The sequence below is a fragment of the Pogoniulus pusillus genome, chromosome 43, assembly GCF_015220805.1.
Source record: "Pogoniulus pusillus isolate bPogPus1 chromosome 43, bPogPus1.pri, whole genome shotgun sequence".
Classification (NCBI taxonomy): domain Eukaryota; kingdom Metazoa; phylum Chordata; class Aves; order Piciformes; family Lybiidae; genus Pogoniulus; species Pogoniulus pusillus.
Genome location: NC_087306.1, coordinates 2,135,553 through 2,157,894, shown reverse-complemented (window position 1 = coordinate 2,157,894; position 22,342 = coordinate 2,135,553). Strand labels below are relative to the sequence as shown.

Genomic DNA, 22,342 nt, shown 5'->3' with positions numbered 1-22,342 from the left:
AGAGTGGGAGGAAGGAAGGGAGGAGGATGCTGAACCTTGGGCACCTTCACCCATCCCAGCACCACATGGCCATGGCAGCACCCAGGTGTGTGGGGAAAGGAGGGGGAAAGAGAAAGAAGCCCCCACAGCTAATTACTGTTTTGCTCAGTAGTTCCTTACAGACAAAGCTCTTCATAACCAGAAGGGAACTGCTGCCTTCCACAGGACACAAGCAAACAGCTCTGCAAGGCACCAGGTTAAATGGGCACCTGAGCTCTCACCACTCATGGTGCAGAACTTCCTCCTCACCTCCAGCCTCACTCTCCCCACCTCCAGCTTTGATCCATCCCCCCCACTCCTGCCACTCCCTCACAGACTCAAAAGTCCCTCCCCAGCTTTTTTGGAGCCCCCTTCAGATCCTGGCAGGCCACAAGAAGGTCCCCACAAGAAGCCTCCTCTGCTGCAGCCTGCACAGCCCCAACTCTTTCAGGCTGTGCTCACAGCAGAGCTGCTGCAGCCTCTCAGCATCCTCCTGGCCCTGCTCTGGACACTCTCCAGCATCTCCACAGCCCTCTTGTAATAGACTGGAGGTGAGGAGGAAGTTGTTGAGCAGGAGAGTGGTGAGAGCCTGGCAGGGGTTGCCCAGGGAGGGGGTTGAGGCCCCATGGCTGGAGGTGTTTGAGGCCAGGCTGGCTGAGGCTGTGTGCAGCCTGCTCTAGGGTAGGGTGTCCCTGGGCATGGCAGGAGTTGGCTCTGGCTGCTCCCTGTGGTCCCTTCCAACCCTGCCTGCTTCTATGGTTCCAAGTCACCACCTATAGAATCAGTCAGGGTTGGAAGGGACCACAAAGATCATCAAGTTCCAACCCCCCCCTGCCATGGGCACCTAACCCAGAGCAGGCAGTGTGGGGCTGGTGCCAAACCCATGCAAGGGCTCTGATGTCCTCTCAGCAGTCAGGAGGCAAAAAGCAGAGGAGAAACATCCCTGAAAACAGAGCTGAGCTCCTTTCTGTTCGAGAAGTGAGGGGATCTGGGGGTGAACTGAGCAGCAGATCCCCAGCCAGGGCACAAAAATCCCTGGGATGGTCCCATCCAAACCCCCTCACAGCAGCTCAGGATGCGACAGGAGCCTGGAACAAGTCAGGTTTGGAAGGCAGCTCGAAGCTCATCCACTTCCAACCCCTTACCACGGGGCAGGGACACCTCCCACTTAGCCCAGCCTGGCTTTGAACACCTCCAAGCAGGGAACATCCACAGCTTGCGACTCTCCTGCTTCCTGCTCTCGCTGCCTTTGCAGGAGCCGGAGGTGGCTTCGCTTCGCTTCGCAGGTGCTGAAGAGGCAGCGGCCAAGCCCCGCACCGTTCCCTGCGGCTGCCTCCGGGAACACGGAGCCTCGCTGGCGCCGGGCCGGGGAGGATGCTGCTTGCTCCGAGGAGGATGCTGCTTGCTCCGAGGAGGATGCTGCTTGCTCCGAGGAGGATGCTGCTTGCTCCGAAGCTGGCACTGAGCATCGGTGGAGAGCAACAGGGTGAATGTTTTTTTCTTTGCTACTAATTAAAGAGGAATCAATTAAGCTGCAAGACATTCAGCCACCTGGCGCTGCTGACTAGGGGCTTTTTTTTTTCCCCTCTCTCCCCCCTCTTTTCCCTTCCTCCTTCTCTCTTTTTTATCCCCCCCCCCCCTCCCTTAATGTGCTGCTGCTGCCTCCAGGGAAGCCATGAAAGAAGCAAGACACGTTCCAGTTTCTGGCTCTCTTTGAGATGATAAAAAAAACCCCACCCCAAGCCGTTTTGGGGAGGAAATCTGTGCAGGGCAACCAATTAAAGTGCTGTTCGTGTCCCTGAGATCTGCAGCCGGCAGCTTCGGTGCTATCCATCACTGCCTCCAGCCGCCCGCCTGCCTCGCCGGCAGGGTTGCTGCCGCTGCTGCTGCTGCTGCTGCCTCTGGCAGCTGGTTTGAGCTGCCTGGGAGAAGAGGAAGGGGGTGAGGGGGAGAGAGAAAGAAAGAATTCACAGTCGAGGAATTAAAAAAGGCAAAGAAAAAGGTGAAGGAGGTGGAAAAAAAGATCTCGTGGGAGGCACAAAGGAGCCCTGCGTGCGAGGAAGCCCTTCAGAGACTCGGCTGTGCCAGGCTGGCCCCTGCGAGCTGCTCCATCGGAGCTCCCCCTGCTCGGCAGCAGAAGAATTGAGGGGAGAGAGAGCTCCCAGCAGCCCCCAGAGCCTGCTGAGCAATGACCTTGAGGAAATTGGGGTCACAGGGACTGGCCCCCACCCAGGCAAGAGAAGTGTGAGGGGAAAGCAGGGAGGTGGAGATGCTGCATTCAGTGCTGGAGCCACTAGAATAGAATCATAGAAGCAGGCAGGGTTGGAAGGGATCATAAAGAGCAGGCAGTGCCAACCCCTGCCATGCCCAGGGGCACCCTACCCTAGAGCAGGCTGCACACAGCCTCAGCCAGCCTGGCCTCAAACACCTCCAGCCATGGGGCCTCAACCCCCTCCCTGGGCAACCCCTGCCAGGCTCTCACCACTCTCCTGCTCAACAACTTCCTCCTCACTTCCAGTCTATTGCAAGAGGGCTGTGGAGATGCTGGAGAGTGTCCAGAGCAGGGCCAGGAGGATGCTCAGAGGCTGCAGCAGCTCTGCTGTGAGCACAGCCTGAAAGAGTTGGGGCTGTGCAGGCTGGAGCAGAGGAGACTCCCAGGGGACCTTCTTGTGGCCTGCCAGGGTCTGAAGGGGGCTCCAAAAAAAGCTGGGGAGGGACTTTTGAGGCTGTGAGGGAGTGGCAGGAGTGGGGGGGATGGAGCAAAGCTGGAGGTGGGGAGAGTGAGGCTGGAGGTGAGGAGGAAGTTGCTGAGCAGGAGAGTGGTGAGAGGCTGGAATGGGTTGCCCAGGGAGGTGGTTGAGGCCCCATGGCTGGAGGTGTTTGAGGCCAGGCTGGCTGAGGCTGTGGGCAGCCTGCTCTAGGGTAGGGTGTCCCTGGGCATGGCAGAGGTTGGCACTGGCTGCTCCTTGTGCTCCCTTCCAACCCTGCCTGCTTCTATGACCCTATGAGGTTGTGGAGTCTCCTTTAGAGACTTCCCCAGACCCATCTGGGTGTGTTCCTGTGTGACCCTGCTCTGGGCAGGGGGTGGTTGGGACTCGATGATCTCAGGAGGTCCCTTCCAACCTCCCCCTTCTGTGTTTCTGTGAGTGGCAGCAGGGAGAGCTCCTGCCCAGGGATGCCATTTACCCTCAGGTCAAAGCTTTTCCCCCCCCCCCCTCCAGAGGAAGGGCTGTGAAATCCTCTCACCTCTTCTGAGCACACTCCCAAAGCTCTCCTGCAGCCAAATCAGATCTCAGATTAAATATGAAAGGGAACAGCAAAGGGCAGGAGAGGGAAACCTGGACTTGGGTGGCAATGTAAAGGTCAGGGAAGATGGAATTAATGCCATGTCAACTGACAGCTCTTAGGCAGCTCCTCGAGTCCTGGCATTAGGGAGGATTCATTAATTTAACTGCTGCAGGCAGGTCAAGCAGAGCTGCAGCTCTCTCCTCGCTGCTGCCCCTCCAAGAACCAGCTCTAGGAGGTGCTGAGCAGCTCAGGATCTGGCCGAGGTCCCTGCCTGCCACCCCACAGCGATGCTTTGGGCATTGCCCAAGAGATGCCAGCTGACTAAAGGAGAGGGTGGCCAGGCTGGAGGCATGGCAAGGAGCAAGGCTGCTGTGTGGAGCAGGTTGTGGTGGGAGCTGCTGGGTTTCTGGAGGCCCTCTCTGAGCTGGTAGAGCTGGGATGGTCTGTGCCAGTCTGGTGCCAAGAGGTGGCCTCTTGGCCACCTTGGCACCAGGCTGGAAGAGAACAGTTGCCAAGAGGGGCAACCTTGAGAAGCACTCGAGGTGAGGTCGGGCAGGATCTCTTGAGCAGCCTGCTGCAGCTGAAGATGTCCTCTGAAGGTCTCTTCTTGACCCTTCTAAGGTGCTGTGCTGGCTTTAAACCCAGGCTGGATCAGTGCCCTCCCCACCCCCGAGCAATCCAAGGTGTGTGCCAGGCTGTGGCTCACATGGCACCCCCTTGGCATGCAGGTGGCTGCTGTTCTCCTCTCTCTCTCTCTTTTCAAGGGTACCTTTTGTGCCAGCCAGAACCCAACCACTGCCTGCTGCTTCCCACCGCTGCAGCTGCCGTGGGAGTGGCAGCTGTGCCAGCCTCACCTGCCCACCCCTGCCATGCTCCACAGGGGGCATCTCACCATGGCATCCCTGGAGCACGCTGACAGCAGAGGAGGATAAGGGTGGCATGGAGAGAGGTGCCAGGAGACACAGCAGAGCTCCTCCTTCCCCCCCTCCCCTTTTCTCCCCTGCTGTCCAGATGAGTGACTGCTGCTGGCACCTGGCAGCACTGGCATGGCAGCTGCTGGGGTGGTACCCAAGCTCAGGTTCCCTCCTTCAGCGAGTGGTGAGGAACCTTGGCAGGAGTAAACCTTGTGCCATGCCCTGGGATCTCACCATGGCATCCCTGGAGCACACTGCCACCAGAGGGGCAGAAGGGTGGCATGGACAGAGGTGCCAGGAGACACAGCAGAGCTCCTCCACTGCCCCTTGCCCTCTGCTGTCCGGACGAGTGACTGCTGCTGGCACCTGGCAGCACTGGCATGGCAGCTGCTGGGGTGGTACCCAAGCTCAGGTTCCCTCCTTCAGCGAGTGGTGAGGAACCCTGGCAGGAGTAAACCTTGTGCCATGCATGCCCTGGGCAGCTCAGCTGCTTCCTCAGCCCCTGGGGAGAAGAAGAGAGAGGCAGAGAGGAGGCAAAGAGGCTGGCAATAAAAAAACCATCTTGTGGGCACCAGCACCTCCTGCAGTGCCCAGGCTGAAGGCTGGCATGATGCCCCCTCCCCCCCCCCCACGCTTCCAGCTGCAGGGAGGAGAACGAAGGAATTGTCCCCTCCGAGGGAAGGTTTTCCTTGCTCGGTGCCTGCAGCCAGGCACAGCAAAGCCCAAGGTGAGAACTGCTCCACATCTGAGGAGCTCGGGAGGCATTTGCTGGGCACCAAAAACCCTCCCGGGGATCACCGAGCTCGTCCGTGGGGCAGCAAGCAGCAGCCGCGGGGTGGGGGGGGGAAGGTCCCAGAGCAACCCTCCCAGGAGCTGCCTTCCAAATGGAAACCCAAAGCTTGGAAGGGCAACTAAAATGTCCCTTCTGGCCATCAGCTTTGATCTCTCCGATAGGACCAAAGCTGCGTCGAAGAACCACGAAGGGACCTTGCGGGAGCGGCTGCGAGCGAAGCGCTGCGGAACAATGGCCCCGACCGGCAGCTGGCGGCGGAACGGAGGAGTCCTGGGCTGGGGGGGAACGGGGGGGGGAGAGAAGGAGCTTTGCTGCTGGTTGGTTTCTTCTCCTTTCATTTCGTAGGAGTGGGAACAAAGCCGAAGAAGAGGACACCTGAGGCTGCTCCAAGCCGGCGCTGGAGGCTGAGCCAATGCTGCCATCGCGTGGGGAAGCCTCCGCTGGAGCTCCGCGTTTGGGTTTGGGGGAGCTGAACCCTGGGTGCCATGGGCAGAGGCATCGAGGGCAGCCTCAGGTTTGCTGTGGCGACCCATGGGTGATCACTGGATGGGTAAAGAAGTGGCTTGATGGCAGCACCCCAAGAGTGGCTGTCAGGGATAAGTGGAGCCCCTCAGGGGTGGGTCAGTCCTGGCACCAGGCTTGCTCAGCATCTCTGTGGGTGCCAATGGGCAGAGGCACTGAGTGCAGCCTCAGCAGGTTTGCTGCCCACACCAAGCTGGTGACCCATGGGTGACCACTGGATGGGTAAAGAAGTGGCTTGATGGCACCCAAAGAGTGGCTGTCAATGGCTTCATGGCCAGGTGGAGGCCAGGGACAAGTGGAGCCCCTCAGGGGTGGGTCAGTCCTGGCACCAGGCTTGCTCAGCATCTCTGTGGCTGCCATGGGCAGAGGCACTGAGTGCAGCCTCAGCAGCTTTGCTGCCCACACCAAGCTGTGTGGGGCAGCAGAGAGGCTGCAGGGCAGGGATGGCAGCCAGAGGCCCCTGGGCAGGCTGCAGAGGTGGGCACAAGCCAAGCTCAGGAGGTGCAACAAGAGCAAGGGCAAGGTCCTGCAGCTGGGTGGAGGCAATGCCAAGCACCAATGCAGGCTGGGCAGTGCCAGGCTGCAGAGCAGCCCTGAGCAGAGGCACTTGGGGGTGCTGCTGGAGGAGAAGCTCAGCAGGAGCCAGCAGTGAGCACTGCAGCCCAGAGAGCAGCCAGAGCCTGGGCTGCAGCAGCAGCAGTGTGGGCAGCAGGGCCAGGAAGGGGATTCTGCCCTCTGCTGAGAGCCCACCTGGAGTCCTGCCTCCAGCTCTGGAGCCCCTGGGCCAAGAGGGCTGTGGAGATGCTGGAGAGTGTCCAGAGCAGGGCCAGGAGGATGCTGAGAGGCTGCAGCAGCTCTGCTGTGAGCACAGCCTGAAAGAGTTGGGGCTGTGCAGGCTGCAGCAGAGGAGGACCCCACACCACCACGGGCACCAAACCCTGGCCCCGAGTGCCATGGTCACAGGTTTCTGGAACCCCTCCAGGCATGGGGACTCCACCTCCTCCCCTGGGCAGCCTGTGCCAGTCCCTGACCACTCTAGCAGGGCAGAAATTGCTCCTCTCCTCCAACCTTACCCTCCCCCAGCACAACTCCAGGACATTTCCTCTCCTATCACCTGATCCCAGGCAGCAGATCCCAACCCCCAGCCGCCTGCAGCCTCCTCTCAGGGAGCTGCAGAGAGCAATGAGGTCTCCCTTCAGCCTCAACACCCTCAGCTCCCCCAGCTGCTCCTCCCCAGCCCTCTTCTCCAGACCCTTCCTCACCATCATTGTCCTTCTCTGTCCCCTTTCTACCCCCTCAATGCCCTTCTGGAAGTGAGGGGCCCAAACCTGACCCCAGGCTTCCAGTTGTGCCCAGGGACAATCCCTGCCCTGCTCCTTCTGCCCACACTGTGGCTGGGCACATCCTGGCAGATCTCCAGCTGCTGCCAACCAACACTTCCAAGTCTGCCTCTGATGGGCACTTTCCAGCCACTCTGCCCCCAGCCTGGAGCCCCCATGGGGGGAGGCTGTTGAGACCCAAGGGCAGGTGAACCTCATCCCCTTGCTCATGGATTTGGAGGCTGGATGAGGCACTTGGTGCCAGGGTTTGGCTCATTAGGAGGTGTTAGGTTGGATTTAGTGGTCTTAGAGGTCTCTTCCAGCCTGCTGAATTGATTGGGTGGACCCAGCCTGGTCAGAGCCTCCAAGCCTCCAGCAGCAAACCAACATTAACTGCTCAGGTGTCCTCTGCAGGCTGAGGGCAAAGATCATAGAATCATAGAATCAATCAAGCAGGCTGGCAGAGAGCTCCAGGCTCACCCATGCCAACCTCTCCCCCAGCCCTGCCCAACCAACCAGAACATGGCACTCAGTGCCCCCAGCCAGCCTTGGCTTCAACAGCCCCAGCCATGGGCACTGCACCACCTCCCTGGGCAGCCCATGCCAGTGCCAATCACTCTCTCTGCCAACAGCTTCCTCCTCACACCCAGCCTCAGCCTGCCCTGGCACAGCTTCAGCCTCTGTGCCCTGCTTCTGGCCCTGCCTGCCTGGCAGCAGAGCCCAACCCCAGCTGGGCACAGCCTCCCTGCAGGCAGCTGCAGGCAGCAATCAGCTCTGCCCTCAGCCTGCTCTGGGCCAGGCTGCACCCCCCCAGCTCCCTCAGCCTCTCCTCACAGGGCTGTGCCCCAGGCCCCTCCCCAGCCTTGCTGCCCTGCTCTGGGCACCTGCCAGCCCCTCAGCAGCTCTCTGCAATGCAGGAGCCCAGAGCTGGGCACAGCACTCCAGGGCTGCCCTGAGCAGTGCCAGCACAGGGGCACAAGAACCTCCCTGCTCCTGCTGCCCACACTGCTCCTCAGCCAGCCCAGGCTGCCCCTGGCTCTGCTGCCCACCTGGGCACTGCTGCCTCCTCTGCAGCTCCTCTCTGCCAGCACCCCCAGGGCCCTCTCTGCCTGCCTGCTCTCAGCCACTCTGGCCCCAGCCTGCAGCTGCTTGGGGTTGCTGTGCCCAAAGTGCAGACCCTGCCCTTGGCCTTGTTCACTCTCACCCCCTTGGCCTCTGCCCACCCATCATGGACAAAACTCTTCTGCCCAGCTCTTTAGCACCTCTTTGGCATCAGTGATGCTACAGGGAACCAGCCCCAAAATCCGGAGTGGGGTGTGTGGGGTGTGTGGGGTGTGTGGGGTGTGTGGGGTGTGTGGGGTGTGTGGGGTGTGTGGGGTGTGTGGGGTGTGTGGGGTGTGTGGGGGGGTGTGTGTGTGTGGGGTAGAACCAAGGCAGGTGCCCACCCAGAAGGCAGCAACCAGCCCACGGCAGGCACTGTTTGGGTTTCCGTGGCCGAGCTGTTGGGGGGGGGGGGGGGGAGGGGGTCCGCGGGCAGCTTCTTGCGGGTGGGATGCAAAGGCAGCGGCGGCGGCAGCGGTGGCCGCGTTCACACCGGAGCTCCCTCCCCGGCAGCCCAGCGGCTCTCCCATCCCCGTTCCCATGGCAACTAGGTCGGGAGCCTGCCCGCCTGAGTCCCAGGCAGCAAAGGATGGATCTCCCCTCTTCCTCCCCCGCCCCCGACATCGATCGGGTGTCCTCTTCCTCAACTCAGTCCCCGCTGCTGTGAGCCCCATAAAATGCCAGCCCGGATCGATGACTGGCACCGGGCAAAAGGCAGCGCCGCGGGGTGGGGGGGGGTGGGGGTGTAGCATCCCCGGTGCCTCTCCCCGTTCCCGGTGTGAATCACAGCCCGGCGAGAGGCTGGGTTCGAGCTGATGAGCAATGAAAATAGGGGGGGGAGAGAAACAAAACCCCTCCAAGCCCCCCCCGGCGGAGCCTGAGGAGCGATGATTTGCGTGTTCCGAGTGGGGGGGGTGGGGGTGGGAGAGGTTTGCTTGTGCCTGGTCCTCCCCACCGGCAGGGCTGTGCCGTGAGCTTCATCCCAGGCAAAAGAGGGGCGGGTGGGGTGGGGGTGTGCGGGGCGGGGGGGATGGTGTTGAGCTCCCAAATCCTTCTGGGAATGAAGCTGTGACGATTCCAGCCGCTGGGAGGGAGCTGGGATGAGGCAAAGTCTCCTCCTTACAGCAGAAGCAAGCTGGGAAATGCAACTCCCTCCCCAACCTCCCTTCCCCCCTCCCCCCCCCCCCCCAAAATGTGCTCTGAGTCCAGAAACCATCCCCAAAATCCCAACTCTTGCTTCAAAAAGCAGCGTTGAAGGTAAGGCCTGGCAGTGTTGGACCTTTCTGTGTGCTCTGTGGGGGGGGGTCCAGGCTTGTTGAGACCCTCACAGGATCATAGAATCAACCAAGCAGGTTGGCAGAGAGCTCCAGGCTCACCCATGCCAACCTCTTCCCCAGCCCTGCCCAACCAACCAGACCATGGCACTCAGTGCCCCCAGCCAGCCTTGCCTTCAGCACCCCCAGCCATGGGCACTGCACCACCTCCCTGGGCAGCCCATGCCAGTGCCAATCACTCTCTCTGCCAACAGCTTCCTCCTCACCCCCAGCCTCAGCCTGCCCTGGCACAGCTTCAGCCTCTGTGCCCTGCTTCTGGCCCTGCCTGCCTGGCAGCAGAGCCCAACCCCAGCTGGGCACAGCCTCCCTGCAGGCAGCTGCAGGCAGCAATCAGCTCTGCCCTCAGCCTGCTCTGGGCCAGGCTGCACCCCCCCAGCTCCCTCAGCCTCTCCTCACAGGGCTGTGCCCCAGGCCCCTCCCCAGCCTTGCTGCCCTGCTCTGGGCACCTGCCAGCCCCTCAGCAGCTCTCTGCAATGCAGGAGCCCAGAGCTGGGCACAGCACTCCAGGGCTGGCCTGAGCAGTGCCAGCACAGGGGCACAAGAACCTCCCTGCTCCTGCTGCCCACACTGCTCCTCAGCCAGCCCAGGCTGCCCCTGGCTCTGCTGCCCACCTGGGCACTGCTGCCTCCTCTGCAGCTGCCACCCAGCACCCCCAGGGCCCTCTCTGCCTGCCTGCTCTCAGCCACTCTGTGCCCAGCCTGTGCCACTGCTTGGCCTTGCTGTGCCCAAAGGGCAGAGCCTGGCACTGAGCTCCTCAGCCAGCCCAGGCTGCCCCTGGCTCTGCTGCCCACCTGGGCACACTGCTGCCTGCTCCGCAGCTCCTCCCTGCCAGGACTGGGCGGGTCTGGGCAGGACTGGGCGGGGCCGCGCAGGACTGGGCGGGGCCGAGCGGGTCTGGGCGGGGCCGGGCAGACCTGGGCGGGGCTTGGCGGGGCTGGGCGTGGCCTCAGGGGCGAGGGCGGAGCCGCGGAGCTGCCCTCGGGAGCCGCCGGCGGCAGCGCAGCGCTTCGCGACACCGCCTGTTGCGCTTTACGGCCGCAGAGCCTCTTTGCGACCGTCACACTTGTTACGGCCGTTGCGCTTTCCGGCCGCGGCGCTTTACGGCAGCGCGGCCCGGGCCTGCGGAGCGCCATGAACTTCCCCGGGGCCTTTGGAGGCTTCTTCGGCTTCCCGGGACGCGGCAGGTACCGGCAGGGCCTCCCCCGGGCCGCCCCCCGCTCCCTGTCGGTGTCCCTGTGCCGCCTCCGCCGCGCAGGCCCCGCCTGGGCCTCTCCGTGCCTCGGCAGCGCTGTCCCCTCCCGCCCCTCCCCCACCCCCGGGGCCCGCCCGGGCCTGGGCTCTCAGCGCTGCGCTCCCCCCCCCCCACCGCCAGGCCCCGGGACCCTCTGTTCGGTGGCGCAGCCTGGGACGAGGAGGAGGAGGAGGAGGACGACGACAGCCCAGGCCTGGCGCAGCCCCCGCGGGACTTCGGCTTCGGCCCCGGCGGCTCCCGCGGGGCCTTCGCGGAGCTGTTCCGGGACATGAGCGAGCTCCTGGGGGGCCTCGGAGGGGCCTGGGCAGGGCCCTTCGGTAGGGATGGGAACGGGACCGGCACCGGCAGGGAACGAGCGGGGCTCTGGGGGGCAAACGGAGCCCCGCGGAGGGCCTGACCGGTCCCGACCCCGACCCTGCCCTCCCGGTCCCGACCCCGATCCTGATCCTGCCGTCCCAGTCCCGACCCCACCCTACCGACCCCGACCCTGCTGTCCCGGTCCCGACCCCGATCCTGATCCTGCCGTCCCAGTCCCGACCCCACCCTACCGACCCTGCTGTCCCGGTCCCGGTCCCGACCCCGATCCTGATCCTGCCGTCCCAGTCCCGACCCCGACCCTGCTGTCCCGGTCCCGACCCCGACCCGACCCTGCCGGTCTTGACCCTGCCCTGCCGGCCCCGACCCCGACCCTGCTGTCCCGGTCCCGACGCCGACCCCGACCCTGATCCTGCCCTCCCGGTCCCGGCACCGACCCCACCCTACCGGTCCTGACCCTGATCCTGATCCTGCCCTCCCGGTCCCGACCCCGATCCTGATCCTGCCCTCCCAGTCCCGACCCCGACCCCGACCCTGCTGTCCCGGTCCCGACGCCGACCCCGACCCTGATCCTGCCCTCCCGGCCCCTGCCCTGGCCCTGACCCTGATCCTTCCGTCCCGGTCCCGACCTTGCCCTCCCGGCCCCGGCCCCGATCCTGATCCTGCCGTCCCAGTCCCGACCCCATCCTACCGACCCTGCTGTCCCGGTCCCGGTCCCGACCCTGCTGTCCCGGTCCCGGTCCCGACCCTGATGTCCCGGTCCCGACCCTGCTGTCCCGGTCCCGGTCCCGACCCTGCTGTCCCGGTCCCGGTCCCCACCCTGCTGTCCCGGTCCCGGTCCCCACCCTGCTGTCCCGGTCCCGGTCCCCACCCTGCTGTCCCGGTCCCGGTCCCCACCCTGCTGTCCCCGTCCCGGTCCCCACCCTGCTGTCCCCGTCCCGACCCCGACCCTGATCCTGCCCTCCCGGCCCCGGCACCGACCCCACCCTACCGGTCCCGACCCTGCCCTTCCGGTCCTGACCCTGATCCTTCCGTCCCGGTCCCGACCCCACCCTACCGACCCCGCCCCGTCCCTGCCGCCCCGGTCCCGACCCTGCCCTTTCGCTCCCCAGAGCCGTCCCTGCCCGGGGCCGGTGCCGGTGCCGGTGCCGGCGGCCCGGGGCGGTCGCTGCGGGACTCGATGCTGAAGCACCCAGAGAGCTCCGTGCCCGACGCGGCCCCGGGAGGCTCCGCGGGCACCGGAGAGTCTGCCCGGCCCTGGGGCCCCTTCCCGGGGGTGAGTGAGGACTCTGCCCCCGGCAGGGCTCAGCAGCAGCTGCGGCAGCTGCCATGGCAGTGCCAGGCTGTGCCCACCCAGCGCCAGCCTCTGCCTTTGCCTTGTAGCTGGAAGGTCCTCACCTGGCACCTGCTGGCCCCAAGGAAGACCAAGGTCGGTGCTAGGGGTTGGGGGGGGCAGGTCTCTGGATGGGGGGGTGGGGGTAGGGAGGTGCCAGCTGGGCAGGTGCCCATCCTGCTGGCACCAACCCACCTCCTGCCCACAGACCTGGACTCTGAGGTGTCCTCAGCAGGGCTGGGCACCATCCTGTGCCCAGAGGAGCCCAAGTGCCAGTCCTACTTCCAGAGTGTCTCTGTCACCAGAGTGACTCTGCCCGATGGGGTGAGTGCCCACAGAGGTGCCCAGTGCCAGGGGTAGGGGATGATAGGCCTGGGTGTGCCCAGTGCCAGGGGTGTGGCAGCCATGGGTATGGCCAGTGCCAAGCACATGAGGGCCCTGGGATGTGCCCAGTGGCACAGGGGTGATGATGATGGCCATGGGTGTGCCCAGTGCCAGGGCTGTGATGGTGCCCATGGGTATGCCCAGTGCCAGGGCTGTGATGGTGGCCATGGGTATGCCCAGTGCCAAGCACGTGAGGGCCCAGGGACGTGCCCAGTTCCAGGGGTGTGATGATGATGCCCATGGGTGTGCCCTGTGCCAGGGGTGTGATGGTGGCCATGGGTATGCCCACTGGCACAGGGGTGATGACGATGATGGCCATGGGTATGGCCAGGGCCAAACACGTGAGGTGCCAGGGCTGTGATGGTGGCCATGGGTATGCCCAGTGCCAAGCACGTGGCAGCTGTGGGTGCACTGATGGCGTGGGTGTGATGGGCATGGATGTGCCCAGTGCCAAGGGTGTGATGGGCATGAGTGTGCCCAGTGCCAAGCACGTGGAGGCCATGGGTGCACTCATGCTGAGGGTGTGATGGCTGTGGGCGTGCCCAGTGCCAAGCTTTGATGGCTGTGGGTGTGCCCAGTGCCAAGCGTGTGGTAGCCATGGTTGCACCCACTGCCATGGCTGCCAGCAGCCACAGGTGTGCCCAGTGCCAGGCTTGTGCTGGCTGTGGCTGCCCCCAATGCCACAGCTGCCGCAGGTGTGCCCAGTGCCAGGCTTGTGCTGGCTGTGACTGCCTCTAATGCCATAGCTGCTCCTAATGCCATAGCTGCCCCAGGTGTGCCCAGTGCCAGGCTCGTGCTGGCTGTGGCTGCCTCAGGTGTGCCCAGTGCCAGGCTGGCACTGGCCCTGGCTGCCCCAGGTGTGCCCAGTCAGTGCCAGGCTGTAGTGGCTGTGGCTGCCCCAGGTGTGCCCAGTCAGTGCCAGGCTGGTGCTGGCCGTGGCTGCCCCAGGTGTGCCCAGTCAGTGCCAGGCTGTAGTGGCTGTGACTGCCCCAGGTGTGCCCAGTCAGTGCCAGGCTGGTGCTGGCCGTGGCTGCCCCAGGTGTGCCCAGTCAGTGCCAGGCTGGTGCTGGCCGTGGCTGCCCCAGGTGTGCCCAGTCAGTGCCAGGCTGTAGTGGCCGTGGATGCCCCAGGTGTGCCCAGTCAGTGCCAGGCTGGTGCTGGCCGTGGCTGCCCCAGGTGTGCCCAGTCAGTGCCAGGCTGGTGCTGGCCGTGACTGCCCCAGGTGTGCCCAGTCAGTGCCAGGCTGTAGTGGCCGTGGCTGCCCCAGGAGTGCCCAATGCCAGGCTGTAGTGGCCGTGGCTGCCCCAGGTGTGCCCAGTCAGTGCCAGGCTGTAGTGGCCGTGGCTGCCCCCTGTGCCCGGGGAGGGCAGGCTGAGGGCAGGCTGTGCCTGGCACAGGCGGTGCAGGAGCGCAGGACGGTGCAGGACAGCAGTGGGCACCGGCAGACGACTGTGACGCGCCGCAGCGGGCACCAGGCCTTCGTCAGCACCACCAGGGAGGATGGGCAGGGCAAGCAGTGCCAGGAGCAGGTGGTCAACATGGACGACCGTGAGTGTGGCACCGAGTGGGCAGCAGGGCTGGGCACCTCCACCCCACCCTCGACCTGAGCCAGCTCTGTTCTTTCTCTGCCCAGGGGAGTTGGCACAGTTCATGGGCACCTGGGCACAGCAGGAGGAGCTGCAGGGCCCCAACCTGAGCTCCTCCACCCTGGGCACCTTCTTCCGGCGTTGGTTCTCCGGCTGGTAGCTGCCACTGTGCCCCCTGGGTGGGTGAGGTGGGCACAGGTGCTGGGCTGCCAGCTGCACCCTGGGTGGGCAGTGGGAGCTGGGCAGTGGGCAGGGGGCACTGGGCAGTGTGCAGTGGGCACTGAGCACTGGGCAGTGGGCTCTGGGCAGTAGGCAGTGAGTACTGGGCAGTGGGTACTGGGTAATGGGCAGTGAGCAGTGGGCAGTAGGTATGGGGCACTGAGCAGTGGGTAGTGAGCAGTGGGCACTGGGTATTGGGCAGTGGGTACTGATCAGTGGGCAGTGGGTACTGGGCACTGGGAACTGAGCAGTGGGCACTGGGTACTGGGCAGTGGGCAGTGGGCACTGATCAGTGGGCAGTGGGTACTGGGCACTGGGAACTGAGCAGTGGGCACTGGGTACTGGGCAGTGGGCACTGATCAGTGGGCAGTGGGTACTGGGCACTGGGAACTGAGCAGTGGGCAGTGGGTACTGGGCAGTGAGCAGTGGGCACTGGGCAGTGGGCACTGGGCACCTGCCTTTTCTCACCCCCAGTTTCTATTGCAGGTGGCTCGGCTCCTGCTGGCAGCTGGCACCATGCTGGGGGCACTGCCTGGCACCCAGGGTGGGGTCCCTGTGCCCATGTACAGAGAATAAAAGCTATTTATGTAGCTGTGCCCTGTTGGACTCCTTCCCTCTGCCCCCCCCCCCGGCTGCTGGCACTGCCAACCTCTCCCCTTTGCCCCATCCCTGCTCCTCCCTGCCCTCTTCGCTCCTTCCCCTGCCTGCCCACCGCTGGGTGCCACTCCAAGGCCTCCTCACCAGCCCTGCCCAGGGCTGTGCCAGGGCAAAAGAGCTGTGGGGAGGAGGAGAGGGAAAGGCCTCTGGGGTCAACTTACCTGAGTCAGGTCTGGGCACCTTGGCAAGGGGTTGCCCTCTGGGTCTAATCCTCCCCGGGGGCACTGTGGAAGGTGCCACTCACACTGGCAGCCCTGTGGGACTCTGGCCCGTGCCAGGCTCTGCCCTTATCAGTTTAAAGTCTGCAGCTTATCACCCACCTGGGCCCCAGGGCTCATAAAGTCAGGACTGTGCCACTGACGCCACTGCTACTGCTGCCACTGCTGCCACTGGCACCGCTGCCCGCTCCCGCCTGGCACCATGGGCATCTTGAAGTGGGCACAGCCTCTGCTGCGCATCAGGAACCGGCTGGCACGGGAGCTGCTGGGAGAGCTGCTCAGCACCTTCGTGCTCATCGTGAGCAGGGCACACAGGGCTGGGGGAGGGGGGTGGGCACCAGGAGTGGGCATCAGAAGTGGGCATCAGAAGTGGGCACCAAAGAGCCTTTAAGGGGCTCAGAGCCTTTAAGGGGTTCAACTGCTGCTGGGCAAGGGGTGGGGGGCATCAGGAGTGGGCATCAGGAGTGGGCACCGAGAAGCCTTTAAGGGGCTCAACCATCACTGGGCAAAGGGTGGGGGGTACCAGGAGTGGGCATCAGGAGTGGGTACTAAGGAGCCTTTAAGGGGCTCAGAGCCTTGAAGGGGCTCAACCCTTGCTGGGCAAGGGGTGGGGGGCATCAGGAGTGGGCACCAGAAATGGGCACTGAGGAGCCTTTAAGGGGCTCAACCCTTGCTGGGCAAAGGGTGGGGGGCACCAGGAGTGGGCATCAGAAGTGGGCATCAGAAGTGGGCACCAAGGAGCCCTTAAGGGGCTCAACCCTCACTGGGCACAGGGTGGGGGGCATCAGGAGTGGGCATCAGGAGTGGGCACCAGGAGTGGGCACCCAGAAGCCTTTAAGGGGTTCATCCCTGGCTGGGCAAGGGGTTGGGGTTGGGATGAGAGGAGGAGGAGGATGAGGAAGAGTTGTGAGGCTGTGCCACGCTTGGCTTGGCACTGCCTGAGCTGCTGCTTGGTTGTGCCAAGCTACCCTTTAGGGGGTGGGCTGTGCTGTGGTGGCACTGCCAGCCTGGCACTGCCAAACGGGTGCTGCTGCCAGGGAGGTGCCAGAGGGAGTGGCAGCAGGTGGCAGAGGGTGGCACATGGCTTGACACCTTCTGCCCACTTCCAGGCTCGGGGTGGGGAGGGCAGGCAAAGGTAAAGCTCAGCCTGGGCAGCCTCCGGTGCCCGTCGCTGTGCCAACCGCAGCCCTTCCCTGCCATCAGCCCTGGCACAGGCAATCAGCAAACGACTTAATTGCTGTTAATTTATTTACTTTGCTGCCAGAGCTGCCAAGGAGAGCAGCAACCAACAGCTCTGCCCACCCCAGCCCGGTGCCCACAGCTCTGCCCACCCCAGCCCGGTGCCCACAGCTCTGCCAACCCCCCCCAGGGCACAACCCTGCGGCCGCGGCATGGGCGGAGGCATCTGAGTGGCCTTGGTCCCACTGGCAGTGTTTGGGGTGGGGGTGGTGGAGCCTTGGGGGCATCTCTTTGGGCAGCAGAAGGGGGGGGGGGGGTGTTGGCAAGGGATGTGAGGGTGATTTGGTGGGCACCAGGGTGCTTGGCAAGGGCAGTGAGGGAGCTTTGGTGGGCATCAGGATGCTTGGCAAGGGCAGTGATGGAGCTTTGGTGGGCACCAGGGTGCTTGGCAAGGGCTGTGAGAGAGCCCTGGGGGCACAGGGGTGCTTGGCAAGGGCAGTGAGGGAGCTTTGGTGGGCATCAGGATGCTTGGCAAGGGCAGTGATGGAGCTTTGGTGGGCACCAGTGTGCTTGGCAAGGGCAGTGATGGAGCTTTGGTGGGCATCAGGGTGCTTGGCAAGGGCAGTGAGGGAGATTTGGTGGGCACCAGGGTGCTTGGCAAGAGAGCTGTGAGGGAGCCTTGGGGCATCTCTTTGGGCAGCAGGGGAGTGCTTGGCAAGGGCACTGCCACAGAGCCCTGAGGCAGCCTTTGGGCACACCAGGGCACTTGGCAAGGACTGTGGCAAAGCCTTGGTGGGCACAGGAGTGCTTGACAAGGGCAGTGATGGATCTTTGTGGGCACAGAGGTGCTTGGCAAGGGCAGTGGCAATGCTTTGGTGGGCACAGGGGTGCTTGGCAAGGGCAGTGGTGGCCCCTTGAGGGCACAGAGGTGCTTGGCAAGGACAGTGGCAATGCCTTGGTGGGCACAGGGGTGCTTGGCAAGGACTGCGGCAACGCCTCGGTGGGCACAGAGGCGCTTGGCAAGGGCAGGGACAACGCCTTGGTGGGCACAGAGGTGCTTGGCAAGGGCACAGGGGCGCTTGGCAAGGGCAGTGGCAATGCCTCGGTAGGCACAGGGGCGCTTGGCGAGGGCAGTGGCAATGCCTCAGTGGGCACAGGGGCGCTTGGCAAGGGCAGTGGCAATGCCTCGGTGGGCACAGGGGCGCTTGGCAGGGACCGTGGCAAAGCCTCGGGGGGCACAGGCGCGCTTGGCGAGGGCAGTGGCAATGCCTCGGTGGGCACAGGGGCACTTGGCGAGGGCAGTGGCAATGCCTCGGTGGGCACAGGGGCACTTGGCGAGGACCGTGGCAATGCCTCGGTGGGCATAGGGGCGCTTGGCAAGGGCACAGGGGCGCTTGGCGAGGGCAGTGGCAATGCCTCGGTGGGCACAGGGGCGCTTGGCAAGGACCGTGGCAAAACCTCGGTGGGCACAGCGGCGCTTGGTGAGGGCAGTGGCAAAGCCTCGGTGGGCACAGCGGCGCTTGGCGAGGGCCGTGCCCATTGCGTGCCCCTCCCGCAGCTGATCACCCTGGCGGGCTCGGCGCAGATGGTGACCACCTCGGAGAAGAAAGGCAACTTCATCAGCGCCTACCTGGCAGGAGCCCTGGCGGTGATGGTCGCAGTCTACACCGCCGGGGGGGTCTCAGGTGAGGATGAGGAAGGGCTCAGGGGAAGGGGGTTGGGAGTCGGGGAAGGGCTTTGGGAGTCTTCCTCTCGGGCTCCGGCTTCTCAGGCTCCGTGCCCGCTGTGCCCCCGCAGGTGCCCACATGAACCCTGCCTTCTCCCTGGCCATGTGCCTGGTGGAGCAGCTGCCCTGGTGGAAGTTGCCCATCTTCGTGGTGGTGCAAACCTGCGCAGCCTTCCTCGGCGCCGCCGCCGTCTATGGGCTCTACTACGGTACGGGAGGAGGAGGAGGAGGAGGAGGAGGAGGGGTGGGGGGTGGAAGGCTCCGGGGGTGCAGCTTGGGGGGCTTGGAGAGGGGGCAGATGGCAAAGGTTGCAGGGCAGAGAGTTGATGGTTAGGGGTCGGAGGGGCAGGGTGGGCAAGGCTGGGGGGAGGGCAGGGGTGGAAGGGGCTGGGGGTGCAGGGCTGAGGGGTCTGGGGGTGCAGGGATAAGGGGTCTGGGGGTGCAGAGAGCAGGGCTGGAGGGGTCTGGGGGTGCAGGGAGGAGGGGTCTGGGGGTGCAAAGGGCAGGGCTGGAGGGGTCTGGGGGTGCAGGGCTAAGGGGTCTGGGGGTGCAGAGGGCAGGGCTGGAGGGGTCTGGGGGTGCAGCTTGGGGGGCTTGGGGGGCAGATGGCAAAGGTTGTAGAACAGAGAGTTGATGGTTAGGGGTCAGAGGGGCAGGATGGGCAAGGCTGGGGGGAGGGCAGGGGAGGTCTGGGGGTGCAGAGGGCAGGGGTGGAAGGGGCTGGGGGTGCAGGGATGAGGGGGCTGGGGGCGCAGAGAGCAGGGCTAGAAGGGTCTGGGGGTGCAGGGCTGAGGGTCTGGGGGTGCAGGGAGGAGGGGTCTGGGGATACAGAGAGCAGGACTGGGTCTGGGGGTGCAGGGCTGAGGGCTGGAGAGGTCTGGGGGTAGCAGGATCCAGGGCTGAGAGTCTGGGGGGTGCAGAGCTGGGGGTGCAGGGGGCACAGTGCCACAAGGGCAGGTGTGGGGGTGCCGGGGGCAGGTGTGGATGTGCCAAGGGTAGGTGTGGGGGTACAGAGGCAGATGTGGGGGTGCCAGGGGCAGGCGTGGGGGTGCCAAAGGCAGGCGTGGGGGTGGCAAAAGCAGGTGTGGGAGTGCCCAGCGAGGCGACGCCGCGGCCGTGCCAGGGTTGCCAGGCTGGCAGGGATGATCTCTGCCCCGCAGATGCCATCCAGAACTACACCAACGGGACCCTGCTGACCTACGGCCCCGGCGAGACTGCCTCCATCTTCGCCACCTACCCTGCCGACTACGTCTCCATCGCCAACGGCTTCTTGGACCAGGTGGGTGCCAGCTGGGCTCCTCCCAGCCCCCTCCGCTGGTGCCAGTCCCCTCCTACTCCCAGCCCCATCCAATGGTGCCAGTTCCCTCCCCGCTCCCCGCCTCCCCCCGCCCCATACCCTCCGGACCGGGTTGGGGGTGCCAGGTGAGCTCCCCCACAGTGATGCCAGTTCATGTCCACCCTCATGCCCCTCCAGGGGTGCCAATTTCCTTCTACCCCCACAGCTCAGATCAGGTAGAGATGCCAGGTGGGCTCCCCTCAGCCCTCTCCAGTGGTGCCAGTTCCCCCCCACCCATACCCTCCAGGCCAGGTGGGCCCCCTCCAGTGGTGCCAGTTCCTGCCCATCCTCAACCAGTGATGCCAGTTCCCCCCCCATGCCCTCCAGACTGTGGTGGTGCCAAGCAGGATCCTCTCAGCCCCCTCCAGTAGTGCCAGTTCCTGCCCATCCCTATCCAATGATGTCAGTTCCCCTCCCCCCATACCCTCCACTCTGGGGGGCTGCCAGGTGGGCTCCCCTCAGCCCCCTCCAGTGGTGCCAGTTCCCCCGCACCCATACCCTCCAGACCAGCTGAGGATGCCAGGCAGGGTCCCCTCAGCCCACTCCAGAGGTGCCAGTTCCTGCCCATCCCCATCCAATGATGCCAATTTCCCTTCCCCCCATACCCTCCAGCCTGTGGGGGTGCCAGGCAGGGTCCCCTCAGCTCCCTCCAGCGGTGCCAGTTCCTGGGCAGCGCTGAGCTGCTGTGGGTGCCCGCAGGTGATTGGCACCAGCGTGCTGCTGGTGGGCGTCTTGGCCATCCTGGACGGGCGCAACAAGGGCGTGCCCAAGGGGCTGGAGCCGCTGGTGGTGGCTGGGCTGGTCCTCGCCATCGAGGTCTCGATGGGCTCCAACTGCGGCTGCCCACTCAACCCCGCGCGGGACTTGGGGCCCAGGCTCTTCACCTACGTGGCAGGTTGGGGCCCGGAGGTCTTCAGGTGGGTAAGGGGCAGGGGGGGCCAAGCGAGAAGGAGGTGGTAGAAGTCACCTCCACCCCATCCCTGCCCTGCCCGACCCTGCCCGACCCTGCCCAGCCTTGTCCGCCCTTGCCCGACACTGCCCGACCCTGCCCAGCCCTGCCCGACCCTGCCCAGCCCTGCCTGACCCTGCCCAGCCTTCTCCACCCTTGCCCGATGCTGCCCGACCCTGCCCAGCCCTGCCCGACCCTGCCCAGCCTTGTCCGCCCTTGCCCGACACTGCCCGACCCTGCCCAGCCCTGCCTGACCCTGCCCAGCCTTCTCCACCCTTGCCCGACACTGCCCGACCCTGCCCAACCCTGCCCGACCCTGCCCAGCCTTCTCTACCCTTGCCCGATGCTGCCCGACCCTGCCCAGCCCTGCCTGACCCTGCCCAGCCTTCTCCACCCTTGCCCGATGCTGCCCGACCCTGCCCAGCCCTGCCTGACTCTGCCCAGCCTTGTCCACCCTTGCCCGACACTGCCCGACCCTGCCCAGCCCTGCCTGACCCTGCCCAGCCTTGCCCAACTCTGCCCAGCTCTGCCCGACCCTGTTCAGCCCTGCCCAACTCTGCCCAGCTCTGCCCGACCCTGTTCAGCCTTGTCCACTCTTGCCCACCCCTGCCCACTCTTGTCTGACCCTGCCCAAGTCACCCTGCCCACCTCTGCCCGACCCTGCCCACTCTTGCCCACTCCCTGCCGCATCTTGCCCACCCTTGCCCGACCCTGCCCACTCCTGCACCCCTGCCCACCTCTGCCTACCCCTGCCCGACCCTGCCCACTCCTGCCCGCTGTGTTCCGTCCGCAGGAGGGGCAATGGCTGGTGGTGGGTACCGCTGGTGGCACCCATGCTGGGGGCCGCCCTGGGCGTCCTCCTCTACCACCTCTTCGTGGCCTTCCACCACCCCCCGGAGGACGACGGCAACGACTCCCTGGTGCTGGCACACAGCATCCCCTTGGAGGCCAAGGTGCCCCCCGAGAAGGACAGCAAGGAGATGGCACTCCAGAAGACGTGATGCCAGGGATGCCACAGCCCCTGCCCCCTCCCCCCCCCCCATTAAAAGAGCCCCCAGGACCTGCGCTGTCTCTGTCCTTTATGTGGGCACCTTCCGGGGGGGGACGACCTCAACCTGGCACCGGGAACGGGGCTGGCGCCTGGCACCCCCCCCCGCCCCCGCCCCGAGCGTGTACTTTGGGCTCCTCCGGGGACCACCGAAGCTGCAGACTCTGCCCCCTGGCACCCCTCGGGGTTCTACTCTGGCCCAGGTGTCCCCCCCCAGGGATGCCCTCGGTACCCCCTGGGGCTGCCTCTGCCCCCCCCCCCCCCCCCCCAGTACCTTCCTCAGCTCCCCACGAGCTCCGGGGGTCTGCTCTGGACCCTCCCGGGGCCACCGAGACCGATACCGGGACCCCTGGGTCTGCTCTGGACCCTCCCGGGACCCCCGAGGCTGTCCCTGGTGTGCTCCAGAGCTGTTCCCAGGATCTCCTCTCTCCGGTTTCCCGGGACCCCCGAGGCGGTTCCCGGTCTCCCTCTCCCCGGTTTCCCGAGCCCTCCAGGGCCGTTCCCGGTCCCGCTCCCCCAGGGACCCCCGAGGCCGTTCCCGTTCCCCTTCTCCCCGGACCCCCGAGCCCGTTCCCGGTCCCCTTCTCCCCGGACCCCCAGGGCCGTTCCCGTTCCCCTTCTCCCCGGACCCCCGAGCCCGTTCCCGTTCCCCTTCTCCCCGGACCCCTGAACCCATTCCCGGTCCCCTTCACCCCGGACCCCCAGGGCCGTTCCCGTTCCCCTTCTCCCCGGACCCCTGAACCCATTCCCGGTCCCCTTCACCCCGGACCCCCAGGGCCGTTCCCGTTCCCCTTCTCCCCGGACCCCCGCGGCCGTTCCCGGTCCCCTTCTCCCCGGTTTCTCAGGACCCC

At 65.2% G+C, this 22,342-nt stretch overlaps 2 protein-coding genes across 6 annotated transcripts; both read left to right on the top strand.

Moving 5' to 3' along the window:
- Nucleotides 1-10,321: 10,321 nt before the first annotated feature.
- On the top strand, nucleotides 10,322-15,404 carry HAX1 (HCLS1 associated protein X-1). Of its 5 annotated transcripts, none has more exons than XM_064176120.1 (8): nucleotides 10,332-10,473; nucleotides 10,662-10,858; nucleotides 11,969-12,132; nucleotides 12,240-12,285; nucleotides 12,425-12,513; nucleotides 13,971-14,121; nucleotides 14,207-14,338; nucleotides 14,865-14,968. In XM_064176120.1, exons 1-7 carry the CDS (start codon nucleotides 10,421-10,423, stop codon nucleotides 14,317-14,319), a joined length of 813 nt encoding a protein of 270 aa, XP_064032190.1. In that variant the 5' UTR covers nucleotides 10,332-10,420; the 3' UTR covers nucleotides 14,320-14,338; nucleotides 14,865-14,968. The 5 variants fall into 5 exon arrangements, with proteins under 5 accessions (XP_064032185.1, XP_064032186.1, XP_064032190.1 ...); XM_064176118.1 differs by having other exon boundaries at nucleotides 10,333-10,473; nucleotides 12,398-12,513; nucleotides 14,207-14,347; XM_064176117.1 differs by having other exon boundaries at nucleotides 10,334-10,473; nucleotides 12,398-12,513.
- On the top strand, nucleotides 15,362-21,497 carry AQP10 (aquaporin 10). Its single transcript, XM_064176128.1, has 6 exons — nucleotides 15,362-15,551; nucleotides 17,991-18,117; nucleotides 18,230-18,367; nucleotides 19,319-19,437; nucleotides 20,194-20,411; nucleotides 21,237-21,497. The coding sequence occupies exons 1-6, from the start codon at nucleotides 15,456-15,458 to the stop codon at nucleotides 21,442-21,444; spliced, it is 906 nt and encodes a 301-aa protein (XP_064032198.1). The 5' UTR covers nucleotides 15,362-15,455; the 3' UTR covers nucleotides 21,445-21,497.
- The last annotated feature ends 845 nt before the right edge of the window (nucleotides 21,498-22,342 follow it).

Bases quoted from the DNA above. Each gene is read 5' to 3' on its own strand.
- HAX1 (XM_064176115.1), top strand. From the start codon at position 10,421: ATGAACTTCCCCGGGGCCTTTGGAGGCTTCTTCGGCTTCCCGGGACGC. The intron at 10,859-11,968 runs GTAGGGATGGGA...TTCGCTCCCCAG, and splicing joins GGCCTGGGCAGGGCCCTTCG to AGCCGTCCCTGCCCGGGGCC. The intron at 12,133-12,239 runs GTGAGTGAGGAC...TTTGCCTTGTAG, and splicing joins CCTGGGGCCCCTTCCCGGGG to CTGGAAGGTCCTCACCTGGC.
- AQP10 (XM_064176128.1), top strand. From the start codon at position 15,456: ATGGGCATCTTGAAGTGGGCACAGCCTCTGCTGCGCATCAGGAACCGG. The intron at 15,552-17,990 runs GTGAGCAGGGCA...CCCCTCCCGCAG, and splicing joins TCAGCACCTTCGTGCTCATC to CTGATCACCCTGGCGGGCTC. The intron at 18,118-18,229 runs GTGAGGATGAGG...GTGCCCCCGCAG, and splicing joins CACCGCCGGGGGGGTCTCAG to GTGCCCACATGAACCCTGCC.